The sequence below is a fragment of the Paroedura picta genome, chromosome 2 (genome assembly GCF_049243985.1).
Source record: "Paroedura picta isolate Pp20150507F chromosome 2, Ppicta_v3.0, whole genome shotgun sequence".
NCBI classification, from domain to species: Eukaryota; Metazoa; Chordata; class Lepidosauria; order Squamata; family Gekkonidae; genus Paroedura; species Paroedura picta.
In genome coordinates, this window is record NC_135370.1 from 65,874,241 (window position 1) to 65,893,403 (window position 19,163).

The 19,163-nt window shown below is 41.7% G+C and overlaps 1 protein-coding gene across 30 annotated transcripts in view; it reads left to right on the top strand.

The window, feature by feature from the left end:
• The window catches only part of CLASP1 (cytoplasmic linker associated protein 1), a 260,988-nt gene that overhangs the window by 38,541 nt on the left and 203,284 nt on the right, over positions 1–19,163 (top strand). For all 30 annotated transcript variants that reach the window (XM_077320493.1, XM_077320491.1, XM_077320498.1 and 27 more), the window contains exon 2: positions 6,936–7,425. In XM_077320493.1, the coding sequence (XP_077176608.1) occupies positions 7,231–7,425 (195 nt within the window). In that variant the 5' untranslated portion in view covers positions 6,936–7,230. The remainder of the gene's footprint in view (positions 1–6,935; positions 7,426–19,163) is intronic.

A 19,163-nucleotide genomic window follows, 5' to 3' on the forward strand; every position in this document is an offset into this window, starting at 1 on the left:
GTAATCCTTATAGCCATATCACTGTTACTTGTGCATTGTGGTATAAATATTTTAATGCAAAAATGATGTTTAAAATTAAAATATCTTGAATTATGTGTATTAGATCTTCTCACCTTAGTATTACGTATCTTATGTTTTGCATGAATCATGACACTCCATCCATGTTTAGAAATGGAAAGTGAATGGAAAATGAATGGAAAAACAGTACATAAAATACATATAATATGGAAAATACTGTCACTATTTATTAGATTCATCAGTAACTAATGGGGTAGCCAATTGGGTAGTACAACAAGTTTATATCCTTTATGATTGTAGAGGGTTTCTTCAGAACTTTTGACATTCAGAAATTACAGTGCTGGTGTGAATTGAGAATGGTGTCTCCTTGGAGAATCTGACTGAGGCTAGAGTGGGGGCATTATAACTTCAGGTGTTCCACTCTTACTCTGAGATTAGTGGCTGACAGAAAGAGGGCATTTCAATAGTGGCACCTCATTTATGGCATGCCCTTCTCACATGGCTACCCACTTGGATCGCCCTTCCCCTTGAGGGTTCCTCGGTCTGTATTTTGTGTTATTATGCCCCGACTTGTTTTAATGGCATTAGACTTTTTATGATTGTACTTTATAATGGCTTTGCATCATTATCGTTGCTGTAAGCAAATCTTTGGAGAGGCTTTATATACATTTCCTAAAGAAATAAAACATGTGGTTGAGAAAGGGTTGTCTGTACTCTGTCTCTTTCGGATTTGCACATTTTCATACTGTACTGTCACTTCAGTGCTTGAATGCCTGCTGAATTAAGCTGCTGCATTCTTCCTTCCCTGCTGTGATCCAGCAAAACTACATATGCTCTTAAGGATGAACTCTGCACACTGTAAGAGGGCTCTTTGAAGTTTCCCCATAAAGCTGCTTGCTTTGCTGAAAAGGCAAGCTACTTTTTGATTTAAATTTAAAATGCAAAGTGAACAGCTTCCTGCTCCTTAGGTATGTGAACCTTCAACATAATACCCTGCCCTTCAACCATTTTCTCTGATTAAAATAACAGTAGCTGACCTGTGAAGGAAAGTGCCTGAAACAGTCAGGGTGCAGTGCAAGGTCTCCATCTGCAGCAGCATTAATGACAGATGAACAAAGAGGCTATAGAGGTCCATATTTTGAAACAATGGTTTTAGATCTTGACCTTTCATAGCCTCAGAAAATGGAAAGATAAATGTAGAGATCCTAGAAATCAGTGAGTTGAATCCAAAGGATCACTTGTGGTGTTCTGCTTGTGGATTATAGCCATGGTGGTGTATGGTTAAGAGTGGTGGCTTCTAATCTGGTGTTTCATTCCCCGCTCCTCCACATGCAGCCAACTGGGTGACCTTGGGCTCGTCACAGCCCTGATAGTGCCCTGATAGTCGGGTGCGGGAGGCCTTGAACTCTAGTATGGATGCCGTCAATATAGAACAGGGTTGCTTCTATCATACCAACAGAGGATATATGAGATTTTTAAAAGAAAAGAAGTCCAGTAGTATTGTTAGATGCTATATTCTGACTTGGCCAAGTGAGAATCTATGATAGTTGAATATCCAGAGTTATAGGAAGGATATATGAAAGTGATCTAAGCAGCATGGTCTCTGATGAACAGTTCAAGTCCAAGTGATGTTAGATGTACCTAACTTTTCTGTACATGTATATGAGTATATTTTCAGTGATTTCTTGTCAAGGGGAGATCGGAGGCATAGCTTCTATATTTGGTTAAAGGTAATACTTTTAATAAAATAGATTTAAACCAGACAAGATTCCTTCATACAGACACTGGCTTTGATCTGATAACCATGAACTCAAATCTGCTACTCTGCTGTTACTTTAGAGTAGGTTACCAGCAAATGCAGTAGGTTACTTTAGAGTAGGTTACCAGCAAATGCAGTTCTTCCCAGATTTCTTATTAAGGGCACACTGACTGATGACCTCATTCCTAGAAATTCATTCAGTTACAGAATCCTGGTTTCTGTAACTGAATAACATTCCATACCTCCTTGGGAACTACTTTCATAGTCCCTTGGAACCCAATAATAAGATCTTGACCTCTTTCTTTTATGTTACAGTTGGATTCTTGTCTGGTAGTCTGGGATTGCATCTTAACTGAAAAGGATGTGAGTTACATCTGTCTTTCAGTTGAGTGCACCAACCCCGTATGACAGGAGTATATACTACTTGTGATCCTCCTCTAATACATGTGGTTACCATTTTGTGTAAAAAGGGCAATGCACATATTTTCTATGCATAACACTGGTAATTGGAAGATATGTATTTGCACATACTGAAGCTGTGAATGATTGAAAAATGCACAAGTTGCTATATCAGGAGCATTATGGGTTGTGTGTTCTTCCTTTACACATGGCTGGTGCACCAAAACCTCCAAAGGGCTTCAATGAGGATGTGCAGGGCTTGTATTACTTAAAGTCGGAGTTGCCTCCAACCACTCTACTTCCTCTGGTGTAAGGAGCCGTGCAGCAGGACTTGTGTAAAGAACAGTGTCAGTCAGTAAATTAACAGAAGAAGAAAGCGGGAATATTGATAACCTGGAAGTATAGTTGGTATGCATAGTAGCGTAACTTGACTTCGTAAGAGAGCCAGTTTGGTATAGTGGTTAGGAGTGCGGACTTCTAATCTGGCATGCCGGGTTCGATTCTGCACTCCCCACATGCAGCCAGCTGGGTGACCTTGGGCTCGCCACAGAACTGATAAAACTGTTCTGACCGAGCAGTGATATCAGGGCTCTCTCAGCCTCACCCACCCCACAGGGTGTCTGTTGTGGGGAGAGGAAAAGGAAGGTGATTGTAAGCCGCTTTGAGCCTCTTTCAGGTAGAGAAAAGCGGCATATAAGAACCAACTCTTCTTCTTCTTCAGCTCTCGCTTTATAAGGCAGAAATCAGTTAGGTTGTGCTGCTGTATTGTTTTAAAGTGCATGATGGCCATATGTGCCAATGATGCCTGTGTTTTTGTGCCTGCTCTGGTTGTTTACATAGCGAGATCTTTGCTGTCTAGTTGCCAGTTTTCTCCCTCTCCCCCCGCTTCATGCTGAGCATGACCTGCTTTCGTTCAAATATGCCCTAGTTTCCTTTTAACTGGGAATTTTAACAGTTATTTTTAGAAAGTTTCTTTTATACATCTTTAAAGTTAAAGACGGCCTAAAAATAACATCCCTTGGTGTATGTGTGTGAGTCCAATTTTCAGAAAAATCATATTTTAAATATGTAAGCACTTGTTAGACTGAAGGTGAAGTACGGGATGGGGAGTGTAGTTGGCGGAAGACGAGGGCCTGTCTGTCACAGTTAATGCAGAGAATCCTGTATGAGGATATATTTGTGTCTCTGCCCGTGTGTGAGAGAGATTGATTTCATGATGGAGGGGGAGGGGAATGGTGAGGCTGCAGCTGCTGGTAAAATGATACAGAAGAATCAGCAGGCCTGTAATGGAGGGAACCTCCAGCCTGCATTTCCTTGGCTTCTCTGAGAAATGGAAAAACTCTGCTGAAAAGAAACTGTTAAGGCCCTGGTGCTCTTAGCTGTAGATAAGGACCAAGATAACATCAATGGTACGTAGGAGGGTATATCACTTATTTATTTTAAAAAAATAATGTTGAATCATCAATGCTAAAATGTTCATTAGGGTTCATGGCTATTTACCAGTGCTGCTTTTCACACATGCTGTGTTCATGCTTATTTTGAGCACCAGTTTATATCAGGGCAAAGAAAAGGAAGGGTTACTTTTAATGGAGGAAATTAATGTGATGAAAAAAATCCAACAGAAGGGGATAGGGAGTGTAATTTGGAATGTGTACTTGGCATAAGCAGAATGCTGTTCATTAGTAACACTGGTAATAAGATTATTTGTGGGAAACATCTATAGGAACATGCATCAGTAACAATTCTAAATAGCTTTGGTGGTGCACTTAATGGGAATTGCTATCAATCCGGTGTGGCCCACCACATGTATGTTCAAAGTGCCTGTTTCAATAGACCAGTGTTTCTGAACCTTTTCACCATTGAGAAACCCCTGAAACATTCTCCAGGCTTTGAGAAACCCCAGAAGCGATGTCAGCAGGCCACACCTCCCTGCCTCACCCTTGGAAGTCACATGTTATCAGAAGTGACATCACCCAGATGCTCCCACTGGAAGTGACATCATGCTCCATTCCCCCCCCCTGCCCAAAATGGCCCAGCAGTCTAGTCCACTGGGTGGGAACAGGGCTGGGGCAGGCATCACATGTTCCATTGCCCAGTTCCATCCCCGCAATGCAATTAAATTAAAATGAGAGTAGTTACCACTCTGGACTCCAGCTGCTGCCACGTGTGGCAAACCTCAGCTAGCAAAGATTTTTATGATAAAGGCCTTCCCCTTTACATCCCCTCCAGGCCCATTATTGGCCATTGGGAGGGCAGGTGATAATTACCATATATGGCCATATCACCTGATAAAGGTTTTTTAAAAAATTAATTAGCTTCCACCCAATTGGTGAAATCCTTTCGGGGCTATTCAGAAACCCCATGTCTTCACAAAACCTCTGTTGGGAAAGCTTGCTATAGATACTCTTGGAATAACATACCTTTCCTACTAGGCAGTCCTGCTAGGGACTATGCACATTTAACACATGAAATGGGTAGAACACCCAAAACTATCTTAAGTTGCAGTCCAGTAAAATGTTGGTACTGAGAGGATGTGGCTTCTTTCCTGAGGAAGTGCACATGGTTAAGGGAGGGGATAAACTTACTCCAGTGTTTCTTATACTATTGGGATCTTGCACTTTGAGTATTATACTGTGTTGGCTTGCCTGTGCCAGAGACCAGAGGTACAGCCTTCTCTCATTAACTGTACTGATACTTTTAGCAGAACCTTAAAATGTGCCTTAGCCTCATGTGACCCTGTCTTATCCTTTCTGTAGGGAAAAATGGGAGAGTACTGCTAAGCAAAACTGCCTTGTACCCTAAACATAAATCCTTCCATTTAGTAGGTACTTGGTCCTATTGATTTGCCATGCACTTTCTTTTCAACTAAGTGAGCTTAGGTTGCATATTGTCACACTTTGAGAATACTGTTTTTCCTGACTGAGAGGTGTTCTTGTAACAGCTTCAAGCAGATTCCCTGCAGAGGCAGCATAGAAGATTTCTGAAGAAATCTGTGCAGTAAAATACTGAAGGTTAAAGCTAGATATGCAGTCTATGATACTTGTTCCCCCACATCTCTATAATTAAGTAGAACATTAAAAAAATTATTTCTCTTAAGATTCCAAACCATTAGTTACCTTGGTTGTATACAAAGCTTTAGGATGCTTTGGGCTGATCCTGTGTTGAGCAGGGGGTTGGACTAGATTGCCTGTATGGCCCCTTCCAACTCTATAATTCTGTGATTCTGTGATTCTATTTGAAATAGATTGATATATCGCTGTGTTATGTAGACCTCAATGGAAACGATGGAAAAAATTATTTTTAACATAGGAGGTTTTGGAAATATATGTGTCCACTAGTTCAGGAAATAGTTCAAATATTTTTATTGGTATGATAAACAAGTATTGTTAGTTTCATATATAGAGCCCAGTAGTGTTCTGGGCCTTATATCAGTGGTCCCCAACCCCCAGTCCGGGGACTGGTGCTGGTCCGTAGATCAGTCGGTACAGGGCCGTGACTCCTCCTCATCCACCTCCCTGGCTGCTGCCTCAGGGGCTGCCCTGCCATTTACCGCTGGCTCATCTTTGGTGCTTTCCAGCAGCCACCATGGCTGGGGCTCCCCTCGGTGTGGCACTGCGCAGCTGCTGCTGGCAAGAGCCCCCCAGTGGGTGGTGGGAAGTCAGGGGCACCGGCGGGAAAGCAAATGGAGCAGGGGCTCAGGTGGCGGTGTCCCTCGGCAAAAGACTACCCCCCCCCCAGCCTCAGTAAAATTGTCAAGCGTTGACTGCTCCCCGGTGATAAAAAGGTTGGGGACCACTGCCTTATATGATGAAATTCCACAAAATTTTCAAATATGAAAGGGGGGGGGGCTACAAGACTAAGGTGGGGTATCCTATCCCTACCCCACTTGTCACTGTGCCCAAGTGCTGCTCCCTGCCACCACCTCACCACTACTGCTGGGCCACTGTGACCCCTGACCCATGTCACGTGAAACAGAAATGGAACTTTGCCTGCATGTGTGTAGACAATGCTTTTTATTTGTGTGTGTGTGTGTGTGTGTGTGTGTGGAGTTAAATCCCCTAATGTAATTTTTAAGGTTTACAGGTGTTTCTGTAAACCTGAGGTGAGTCCCCCAAACTTGGCAGAACAATCCATTTTTGTCAGCGTGTACCCAATCCATGAATGTAAGTACCGGCAGATAAGGACACACTTGACTATTAGATATAAGATGCTGGGTGAAGATTGCACTTTATGGTTGATATGCAAACCCTTGCTATCCCTTTCTTTCTGTGAACTTTGCAAAGACATAATGCTTGGAGACTGCTTCAGTGGTTCCTTTTCTTTTTGATATCTTCTGATTTATACTGGGAAGTCTTCTGGCAAAGTATCTGCCTGCATATAATTGACTGCCAAACTCTACATTTGATCACAGTTGCCTTCTGGAGTTTTTGAACAAAGCCTCCCCCTAGTAATTTATGTTCCATAAAAAAGGATTAACTCCTTAAGGGCAGAATGCAGTATTGGATAAAACATTAAGATCTTGTTGTTTAGACAGAGTTTTACTGGATTTTGTCACTGGAGCTAGTTGCAAGGGAACTAATGGAGAAATAGGTTTTAAAAATTAACTTGGAACCTTTATTTATTTTTTATTTATATTGAGATTTGTACCCCACCCCTCCTAGCAGGGTACTTAAGATGGAGCTATGTGCTGTTTGTTTTTTTGATGTATTATTATATGTAGTTTGTTGCTAACTTTTTCCTCTTTAAAATTTTCTTGCAGGATGGACTGTTGAAATAGGGAAGAATCGCAGACCTGGTCATACAATCCAGCTGGCCTACTCTCTGCTTTATTTATCTATTACTGGTTATTTAAATTGAACTTTTAATAACCTGCCAGCTGCTCTTCAGACACACATGGTGCATTGTTGTCATTCCCAGAATCGTATCTTTGAAATCCAGGCCCTCGGTAACCTTCATCGAACAAAGAGGCGACCTAGAGGATACATCTGCAGCAGGACGTTTTGAAACCTGCTGCCCTCTAGCTTCCTTGGTCAGTGCTGTTTTTTTAGCACATCATGGAGCCCACGATGGAGTACTGCTTGGCACAGGTTCTGCAAAAAGATGTTGGAAAGAGACTTCAGGTTGGCCAAGAACTGATAGACTATTTCTCGGATAAACAAAAATCTGCTGACCTTGAACATGATCCGACCATGCTGGATAAAATGGTTGATGGTCTTGCTACCTCGTGGGTCAATTCCAGCAATTATAAGGTAAGGTTGATGATATGCAGAGGTAGTATGATCAGGAACTTCAACTTTGATGAGTTAGCACAAGCTTCTTCATCAATTGTGGAATGAGAGATTTCACTCCTCTCTTATAAATCCTATTAATCTTGCCTGTTTCTTATTGATCAATGGTTGATGTGACAAGTTCTTTATCTTGTGGCAGCTTATCTCATAAAGAAGATCTGACATCGTTTTATAAACAAAATATCTACGTTGACTGAAATGAGCATAATGCCATTAAAGTGATAATACCCTTACATTACTAGATTGAATCACTGTTCTGTGTAGCTTGCTGTCCTTATTTTTAACACTCTCTGGATAATGTGGTCAAATTATGAAGCAACATGGAGAGCCAATGAAGAACTTTATTGGTATTGATTGCTTTTGATTTCTGACAGCCTTGGATCAAGAAAGATCCTCAGCATGACATGCATTCTGTTATAAACCACCACGAGCTGGCTGGTCTGGGAGCTGGCGGTGTAGAAATTTAATAATAAATAATACATAAATTTAAATTAGCATCCGCCAACCTTTCTAAGTCATATCAGTATTTGTACAGAGATGGACATGGAAATGGTCTGTTTTTACAAAGAAGGCTTTATAAGGCTGTAGCCAAGAACGGTAGCCCTGAGTAGAGTTCTCCCCTTTCCTGTCTGTGACATGTGATGCAGGTTGCTCTGTTCTGATATTCTTCTGTGTCCTTTCCCACCCCAAAGTTGCACTTAACATTGTTGTCTGCTGGTGATGTGGAGCTGAATCTCAAAATCAGGAATGTTCTTCTGCTTGAATTTACCGGGAGAGTTCTATTGGCAGTCAGAAGCAAGCTGAGCTGAATCCCAGAGTTGCTATCATTTCCACTTACTCCTAGGTTGCTTAAATGTTGCACTCCACCCATATGCAAAATCTGGGGCTGATCTGCTTAAGGAACCAATATAGCCAAGTGGTCAGCTGTGGGAAGCAGGTGTCCTTGTGGAGGCAGTTTCAAGAGCCCTTCTTCTGACAGCTAAGTGGTGAAAATGTTCCCCAACATGGCTGTCAGGGCATATTGTCATATTTTCCCCAGTCAGAAATTGTGGTAAGGGTATCTGTGGCAGGCCATGTTGAACATGTTGTGCATTGGCATTGGCTTCTTGCAGCAGTGGACCTGATGGTGTTACTTTGTTAAGGCCTCTTGAAGCTGTCTTAGATTGAGGCAGACTAGTTTTCTATTGTCTGCCCTAACAATGGCTCTCAACTTCAGCGTCAGTGATTCAAGAAGAGGCTTTTACCAACTCTGCCACCTGAGGCTCTTTTAACTAGATATGCCAGGAGATGAAACTAGGAACTTGTGGGTTTAAAGCGTATGTTCTGCCTCTGAGCTTGCTCCTCATTCACTGTTAGCCAAATACTTTTAACTTGCAGTTCAGTGTTGTTGAGACTGAGTTGCACGATATGCTATGCTGTCTGGCGTTTGTTTGTTTGTTGTTAAGAGGAAGTATCAGATGACCTTGATGTCTCTGCAGTGTATTCCCAGGTTTTGTGTTGCTCTAGATTGCATTCTGTGTATTATAAGTATTCTGCAACTTGTCCCTTAGAAAACACTATATGTCCAGTCAAAACTTTAAACTTAATGGATTAAGGAAAGGTTTTCCCCACCTTTATGGAGAGAACCAATTGCAAGTAGAAGTTTAGAAGAATAGTGCTGCTGGGGGGAAATGTAGCTTTACAACTGACAGTAGCTTGTTGTGACCTCGCTGGAGAAATGAAGTCTCATAATCCTCTTGTCAGAACTTCCCAACCATGACTCTTAATACTGCTAATCAGAAAAGGAGTTGCTTCCTCCACAGTGACTATTTATGGCTTCACACAAACTTCAACATGAACTATTTGCTAACAACTGTTGTACTTGCTGCTAAGAATTAGATAACTAAATAGTTATAAATAGTCTGCGTATGGCAGTGACCAATACTTGAAGATCCAGGTCTGTTACTGCAACTACACAAAAATAAAAAAGATGGTTCTAATTAATTTTGAAGGTATTTTCCTCACATTAAAACTTTGTGATCTGAATTCACTCTCAATACTACTTGAGTCATGCTGATTCTGTTTTGTGAGGAAGGGGGTAAGCGACGCAGACAGACCTGCAGTCAGGTTTTGTGGTTACAATAGGTAGTAAAAAACCACAAGGACAAAGTTCGAGTCCAGTGGGCACCTTTAAGACCAACAAAGTTTTATTCAAGTTATATGTTCGTGTGCATCACACTTCTTCAGGCACATTGAAATACAAACATCTCTGCCTCATAAAGATTCGGCTAGAGCAGTGGTTCTCAATCTGGGTGTTTGGACCCCTCTAGGGGTTGAACGACCCTTCCACAGGGGTCATGGCAGGGCAAGCAACTTGGCTGGGGGGTGCCATCCACACAGCAACCCTGTGGGGTAGATTGAGATAGAGCGTTCATCTGTCTGGAGCAGTGGAAAAGAGCGAGATCAGCATAAAGGGTTGTGGCATTAGGAAGGTTGAGAACCACTGGGCTAGAGAAACAGAGTGTATTAGAAATTCTATAAAGGAGAGCAATATGAAAAATAGAAATCCCAGATGAAAGGTTGTGGTAAGATATGATTCTTCTAGTCATGCTGATAAACCCTCAATTTACATGGCTGGTGTACATGGCTGGCTGTGATCCCCATAGCTGAGAGTGTGCAATAAGCCTGCTCTGTGCTGCATGGAATTTGATGCCAGATTTGGTTTCTCACAGGGCCACTGGAAGCAGAGTTAGTCTTTTGAGGGCCCGATTTACATGAAATGGATATCTCTCAATTCATTCTGGTTACCTGCTGCCAATTTCTGTTAAGGCCTGAATCTTGTTGGGACCACTGTGCTGCAAAATGCGGCATGTGGTTAGGCAGGATCCCCGTCTTGCCCTGCACCACAATGCTGACCGGGCTTGGGCCCTAGACTGCACTTCAATGAGTTCCTGCTTGGAAACTTCTTAAAATGGTGGTGTGCCCCCAGGGTAAACTCGAGGACACCTGTTTCATATAGTTAAGCCTGAAGTAAATTGAAAGCAATAGAATTAGACGAGTGTTAATCTGTTCAGGATGGAGCTATAAAACTCTTACATTCAGGAACGTGTGGCCCAGGCATGTATGTGTTTGATGCTGGTACCTAGGGACTTCACATTGGGCTTGAAATAATTGCTGGTTGAATTCCTCGGAGAAGCTTGGCATTGATTGAGTGGGTTTTTTGTCAGGCCTCTTCCTTTCCCCATCAACATTTCAGGACAGGCAGTGGGGTTCTGGGGTGAGGGGAAAGCATGGGAAGTTCTATTCCACCAATTACTTTCCCAAACTTTTCCATGGTGACCCCTTTATTTAGGCTTTTAGAAAGTATCTCATATGGAATTCTTATGCATCGGGCAATGAGGGAAATCTGGGATAGCTCTTGCTGATTTTATGTCCTACTGAGTATACAGAACAGCCACTGCAAATAGAAAAACTTGCATGTGGTTTTCATCATCAAGGGTCAGTGGTTGTTCCCCTATGACTGTCCCATTCTGGTAAGTTAAACTTCATAGGATTGTCAACCGTCTGGGAAAAAGATTATCTGCCCCTTTAATAGAGTCTTAGCTTACTTCCATACCACTAAGGCTTCACCTATCTATTTCTACACACTAAGCCTCATTTAAAAGGACAGGATAGGTTTTTTCTTCTTCTCCAGGCTGATTGGCAGCTTAAAATCACACAAGATCACAGTATTTTATAGGGAAAATCCCCCCCAGTTATTCTTTCATGTTACTAGCAACACGCTTAGGGAAATTACCAACATGAATTAATCTACTTCAGTATTGTGCATTATTGTGTGTTGCAGAAGGTTTATTTTGCCTTTGGTACTAAAGGGATGAAACAGATGGCTTGAACTTTGTGAGGTATAGATTAAAATAAGCTGTTGAAAGTCTGTACATTTTAAGACATACGTAGAAACATTTACATGTTCTTTTGATAAAAGAAACTGGATTGATAGTTGGTGGGCTCTCATGGGTCCAAAGATAGATTTTCAGCAATGGGTGTTCCACTGCCTCTTTCAGCTTCACCGGGAATTCTCCGTTTGAGAGAGAGAGGTTGATTAACTCCCAGAGGGGGCCACTATGGGCAGAGGTCTAATAGACATGTGGTTGGCCATGCTCAAGCTAGCATTCTGTCCACTTCAGTCAGCGTGAATCATCTCAAGTCTCTCAGTGTTCCCTCCAGAGATGGCCTCTAGTTCTCTTTCTGTGTCCAAGGCTGGAGGGAGGTCATGGTGGAGTGTTGAGATTTTGTCTGTGAAATAGCTTACAAATGCCTCACAGCTAATATCTGATACACTATTGTTTTGGTGCCCTTCTTCTAGGGTAGTGAGTGACCGAATTATCTTAAGTAATTGTGCTGAGCTTGAGCATGCAGACACTATGGAAGTCAAGTAAAAGTTGCATTTTTCTGACTTCACTGCCATTGCATAGGCTTTCATATGCATTCTATAAAATGTTTTCAAATCTTCATCATGAGCATTCCTCCAAACTCGAACAAAACAAATGAATCTATAGGTGATGGTCAACATCAGAGTCAGTGCTGTTTGAATCCCCTTCATATGAGACTTACTGAATTGTTGTAGTTGGGCCTTTCATTCTTTAAAGGTAAAGGTATCCCCTGTGCAAGCACCGAGTCATGTCTGACCCTTGTGGTGATGCCCTCTAGCGTTTTCATGGCAGACTCAGTATGGGGTGGTTTGCCAGTGCCTTCCCCAGTCATCACCGTTTACCCCCCAGCAAGCTGGGTACTCATTTTACCGACCTCGGAAGGATGGAAGGCTGAGTCAACCTTGAGCCGGCTGCTGAGATTGAACTCCCAGCCTCATGGGCAGAGCTTTCAGACTACTGCGTGAGAAATACAGGACACAGCAAAGAGGGTTGTGTTTTAATGACTGCTTGTGGAGGGCTGTGGGTGTATAGGGAAAGTCAGGGTGGAAATATTAATCTTTAGTAGCTTTCAACTATGCATAATAGATGAGGCTTCAGAAAGCAGGAAAACATGCGTTTAATAATGAGCAGGCTAGACAACAGAACCTTTCAGCACATCCTAACATCTTGCCAAAATGTTATGAAATTCTTATTTGGAGACTTCTGAGGGAAGGGCATAGTGAAAAGACCTTGTGTGGAAACCTTTAGATCAAATCTGATCTTGGCATAGAGAAAAGACCTTGTGTGGAAATATTTAGATCAAATTTTTGTGGTTTATTTGAATCTTCAGGCTATATGAAGAAAGAGTGCCTATGTACAATGTTTGATCTCAGTTTATTGTAACATACAAGCTGGAAAGAAGGTGAAGTTGTACCTGCACAATTTCTGGAAAAAAATTCTTGAAGATTGGAAGAAAAATGAGAGCCCAATCACTTCCAGCTGAAAAAAAAGGACATTTGGAAAAAATTTAAATATATGCTATATTCAACTTCCCATCAAATCTGTGCTCTCTGATTTCTGCTTTAAGGCTGCAAACTTAAGAATAATTTCCTAGGACAAAGCTCTTCTAGAACAGGGTTGCTCTGGACAAGCCAGAATGTGGCACTGATTATCAGAGGCTTGTTGTTGGGAACATATTGTACCCCTTTTAAAATGGCTACATGGGCTATTTTGTTTTTAGAGTTTGATGGAGATATGAACCCATTTTGAATACCTTAAAATTTCAGATCTTCATATGTCCTCAATTCCTGAGTCTTGCCTGACTTCTACTAATGTAATAAATGCTGCTAACATCATTTGGGAGATGTTCTGTTAAGAACGTACACCCTTGCTTCCAGTAGAACTAGTGCTGTGCCCAATAATAAGATAAATAATTGCCTGGAGATGTCTGTCCTGAGCCTGGCCTCAGAGATAAGATACAGAAGCTAGAAGATGAAGAACTATGAACTCTTGCCTGCCATGAGTAATTCCCTATTGTTCATAAGTTAGGTTGCTGGAATATGCATTAAAGAAATTTAATTGGTAAAAGTTAACAAAACATTTTGAATAGTAGTAAATAGATCACAAGGTAACTGGAGACAGAAGATGATACTAGTATAGAATGCATGGTGCATCAATTAGAAATTTAGAGAACTTATTTTCAGTGTCTGGATTTGAAGTGTGTGATTTGGTTTACCTGAGCCCCAAAACCACCTAAATCAGTGTTGATTCTGAGGTGGTGTTTTTTGGCTTCTCCTAAACCAAACTGCAATTCTCTCATTTGATTTGGGAGTCAAATTGCAAAACCCCAGATTGATTTGTCTTTCGATTCAGGTGATTCAGGTTTCCTGAATCGATGCTCTGCCATTCTTGTGACCCTTTTCGCTTCCTCCCTTCATAAGGCAGAAGAAGCAAAAGGGAGCCAAGCCCCCATCCACCACCAAACTTAACATTCCCTCGCCATAACCTATGCCTCGGGGGGGATAAGCGAGAGATAGTGTGATATTACAGCTATAGTGAGGAGGGCCCAAAGATCTTAAATGCTCTGGCCTCAACCACAGATCTGGTGGAAGAGCTCCGTCTTGCAGGCCCTGCAGGACTGAGAAAGCTCCTGCAGGGCTCTCAGCTCTTCTGGGAGCTCATTCCACCAGGTTGGGGCCAGGACTGAAAAGGCCCTGGCCCTGATCAAGGCCAGACACACCTCCCTTGGGCCAGGAACCACCAACAGATTTGTACCTACAGAGTGGAAGGCCCTGCTGGGGGCATGTGGGAAGGCGGTTCCTCAAATATGTGGGATCCAGACTGCGGATGGCCTTAAAGGTCAAAACCAGAACCTTAAAAATGATCCGGAATGTAACGGACAACTAGTGTGGCTGTCTCAGCACAGGCTGGATGTGGGCCTTCCAAGATGTCCCTGTGAGGAATCTAGTGGCTGCATTCCGGACCAGCTGCAATTTCTGTGTCAAGGATAAGTGAAGGTTCACGTAGTGCAAGCTACAGACATTAAGCCTAGGGTTGGGCGCTTTAACGCCCAAAGCGGCCATTCGCTCCTGACACAGCCAGCGCTGCGCCATGGGGGGGGGGAAGAGTCGTGGGCATTGGAGCACCGGTGGCCGCACACACGCAGGTAAGGAGCTTCACGCCTGCGTGTGTGCACCCGCTGGTGTGCTGATGCCTGTGCCTCCCCTCCTCTCCTCTCCCCCCGCGGCGCAGCACCGGCTGCGTCGGGAGCGAATGGCCGCTTTGGGTGCCGAAGCACCCAACCCTAATTAAGACTGGAGGTGACTGTTGCATGGATCACTGTGGTTAGGTGCTCCGGGGACAGGTAGTACACTAGTAGCCTCACCTGGAGCAGATGAAAATACACTGTGTGGACTACTCTAGTGACTTGAGCCTCTATCAGTCGGGAGGTGTCAAAGGTCACACCACATTCCTGGCCTCTGGTGAGATCTTAAGTTGTGCCCCGGTCAGGCTGATAGCCTTCAGTGGGAATTGCCCATTGAGAGGTCTGTTTGCTATTGCAGCATTAGCTTTATAGGAAGTGTGCTGGGAAACACCACATTACTTACTGTTTAGTTTAATTCTGTTTGTCAATTCCAACACGTATTCTTTAGTGTTTTCTTATGTAGTGTATGAAATCATTGTTCTTTACAAATGCACATACTTCTTCTCTGGCCTATTGCCTCCCCTTGATTTTTAAGTTTTCCACTTAAGTTGAAAGTTTTATTCTTCTCTCACTTGTCTTTGGCATTACTCCTCTTTTTATTAGAATTTCTTGTCTAAATATTTTAGAAATATCTTAGAAAATATATCCTCTTTGTTAGCATCGCTAGGCAATACTATCAATATTTTTGATATATTTCAGACTCCCTCCCCCTTTGGCTGAGTGGGATGTCTCAGAGAAGTCTGAGAATTGGGTTTCTGTGTGAGTCTTCTATTCAAGCTGAGGGCTGGTTCTTCATCCTACCATACTATTGTTAATACTTGCGTTTTTTAGTAATTGGATTAGGTCTTGAAAGTCAAAGTAATATTTTTCTCTTTTGTTTAGGTGGGTAACTTGGGTGAGCCCAGTGTTCAAGGGGTCAAAAGGGAGCAGGAAGCATTAAGCAAAGTGTATTTTTATCACATTACAAATAGTCTGGGCTTCCTGGAGGAAATGGGCTGCATAAAGAAATTGTGATTTTTAAAAAATAAATTAGAAACCAAAGTTTATGGTTTTTTCCAGCTCTGTGAAATGAAAGTAAAGAATACTTCAGGTATTATTTTGGCAAATCTGGAGATCATCCATGTTAGGGTTGGCTGTATTTCTGCCTACTGTTTGCAGTGTTTGTATTGTGCCCTCCACACAAAGTCATGTATGATTTGCACAGGGTTTCCTTAATATTCACATTTGCCTTTTGGTGTAAAATAACCCTTGTGAATGAGAACATTTTTTCATTTCTGTAGCAAATAGCCAAATTAGCTAGTGGTTTGGTCCAATACAGTAGTACATAGCAAGTGCATTTTATAGGGCTAGTCAAAGAAGAAGGCAGATGTGACCCTTTGTAATGGGTTTGTCAGGGTTCAGTGCTAGCTCAGTGAAAAATTAAAAAAAGCTGTTCCATGATAAGGAAATGATGAATTTGTAGGCAGTGTGCTTCATTTTTGGTTTCTTTTTAAATCCCATAAAATGCATAATCTGATTTGTTTTTGAGAATTAAAATTGCACTTCTATACATCTGAATAAGTGAGTGCTGACTCATGACAGCCCATGCTGGTAAGTCTTTAAGGTGCTATTGAACTCTTTTGTGGGTATGGTGTGTGATCTCTATGGGAGCATAGCCCTTCCATCTTGCCGAGGGAGAGGCACATGGTTTTCTTTCTCCAGAACTCTAAGAAATATTCATTATACAAGAATTCTTTTGTGTCATCCAGCATCACTGGAAAGCTGATTCCCTTTGTAGAATTACACCTGAGCTCCTTGGAGGAAGGATGAAATACAAATGTGGCACCAGTTCCCCATTCAAGTTCTTTGACTGGGCATTCCTCATGAAGAATACCGATGAAAACCTCAGTGCTGCTCAAAAGCATGCATTGACAAGAAGGGCAGAAATGATAACTGATCCATCTAAAGCGATTTTAATATGTGTCCTGTGATGAGGGTGATTTAGTGTACTTGACTTTGGACCAGTTCCTGCTCCATATTTATATTTTACAATGACTGACAACAAGAGTGTTAACAGCATGTCCAGAAGAATGTGGGCCAGCTTATTGTCTTTGAATTAAAGTTTGTTTGTCTAAAAGGCTTCTGTGATAATATTTGAAACAAGTGACTGCCATGAATGCTAATTGGAATAATTTACATTTGAATTACTTTGCAGAAAAGACAATTTTATGGGGAAAAGCTGTTTTCTAGCACAATGAAGAACTGTTTAATAGAGCTCAGTTTCATTGTTATAGAGATGCAAAGGTAAAGGGGTTCTGTCTCTTCTTCCTCTCCCCTTTTGATAATTGCCTTTTAATGGAAGCATTTGAGTATCTATTTGCAATTGTGTAACATCTAACAGTTCTTTTGCATGTGATGCCTGTAATAAGGGAGAATAATTCTCAATCTAGTAACAAACCAACCTTTTCTTGATATATTGTTCCAGTTATTGTCAATTTTTGTTATGTTTTTGCTGGTAACATTTCTTCAGAAGGGCAAGGGGATATTAAAATGCAGATAAAATGTTTCCTGAAAGACATCTGCTATCTCATTCATTCAAACAACGATGAGCTCAATATTTTCGTTGGATTTATTATTCTTACTGTTATTTCGATGAAGAAGCAGAAACTGAGTCTTTTTTCCTCAATGACAAATAATCAGTAAAGACACTGTAGTGACCTGAGAAATGCAGGTAGCCAAATTGGTTCATAGCAAAATACAAACAAATGTGGTACTGAAGGAGAGTTTTATGGATACCTTGGGCTGGCAAATAAGTGGGTTCAGGATCAAATAAAGTCAAAATTTTCCTAGAAGCTAAAATAACTAAACAGAAGTATCTGGAACCCCAGTCCTGTACTCTCAGAAGCTGGCTGCAGGATCACTTACTCCAAAGGAACCATGACTATATAAAAATATCAAAGTCAAATTAGAAATAATTTGACAGCTCCAAGTACTTTTATTGGCCAGTCTAGTGTCCTGTGTCTTAGCTGAACATCTGCTCTGAGGAGAAATTTTAGTCAAAGGAGATAATCTTTACTATAGGTTGAAAGCTGAGCTACACAGCATCTGGATAACTACGACAGATATTTTGGCAGAGGGAATTTTGCCGTGAGGTGATACTCCCAATTCAGGCTAAAAGAAGAGCAGAGAATTCTAAGGAGAGAAGATGGAACCTTGCCCAGTAGAAATGGTGAAATCAGGTGTGAGGATTTCTTTAGACATATGTGTGAGAGAACTTGTTTCAGTCTCCTCAGAAGCCAGAGGAAAACTGGTACTTCTAGGAAAGGAAATTAGAGGTACTAACATAAGTTACCTGCCTTATAGAAACCAGGGGTGTTGAGAGGAACTCACAAAGATTAAAACAAAACAGACGTGTCTTGGTTAAAGACAGTGACCACGTTCTCTCAATACTAAGAAAACTTATGAACTAAGAACAGCTTAAAGAAACCTCTTAAAACCTGTAACTAAGAACCCCTAACCAAGGGATGTAAGAGATCCAAATCACCCGTAGGATCCTACTCCTCCAGTCTTCTGCCTGTTGTTGCAACAAAAGGTTCAACAAATGTATCTCCAGGGATCTTAGAATTTTGAGTTTGGGTTTTCACAATTGGCCAACTGAGGGGCCTCTTCCATACAAAGAAAAAGAGACCATTTAGTATTAGGCTGGGATTCTCCCTTCTCTGATAGGGAAAGTTTCTCTTTGATGAACAAAATTAAGAGGAGGCACTTCAGGAATCTCTGCAACAAGAAGAGTTCCTCACCTCCATCGACTTCATAGAGGTATATCATCATGTTCCTGTTCACCCAACTGACAGAAAATACCTCTGCTTCAAGAACTCCATTTCCAATTCAGAGTGTCCCCATTCAATCTCTCTAATCAGTCTGATTGTCAGAATAAAATTTCAAGGTATTCATATCCATCCTTAGCTCGACAATCTTCTGATCAAGGTACAGCACCAGGAACAAAGCCCAGCTAGACATAAAGTTGACCATACAGTACCTTCAAGATCGTAGATTTCATAGTCAACCTACAAAAGAATTTATTGTCTCTCTTACTGGAACATCTGGAGCCATTATCAACATTTCCATCAACTAACTGTCCTTATCTCAAAACAAAGCACAATGAATAATGGAGCTGTGAAACTCCAGAATCAAGGCCGGGTCTACACCCCTCATGACCTCGGCCAAGCTACTAGGTCTCATGCTTTCATATATAGACATAATCCAGTGGGGCTGACTGCTTGCAAGACATTTGGAACAGCTGTTATGACCGTATCATGCAGAGAACGAATCTGACCCTTCAGATTCCAGGCCAAATAAAGATGATTTGTAAGGTACACAGTTGCATATCTGCTGAGTGAAAAGAGTGAAGTTCACAGATTCCTCAAGAGATACAACACTGTGGTTTCTAACAAGTTTGCCTGAATGGGAAGTTGGTGAGTTTTACACCTGAGCAGAATTGCACTAGTGAAAAGAAACTGAGATCTTCACTTTTTATGAGCAAATAAATGGTGGGGTGAAGCAATCCTGACTGTAGACTTATATCCAAAGCAGACTGCTCATTGAAGGGTGCACAGATATTGCATGGT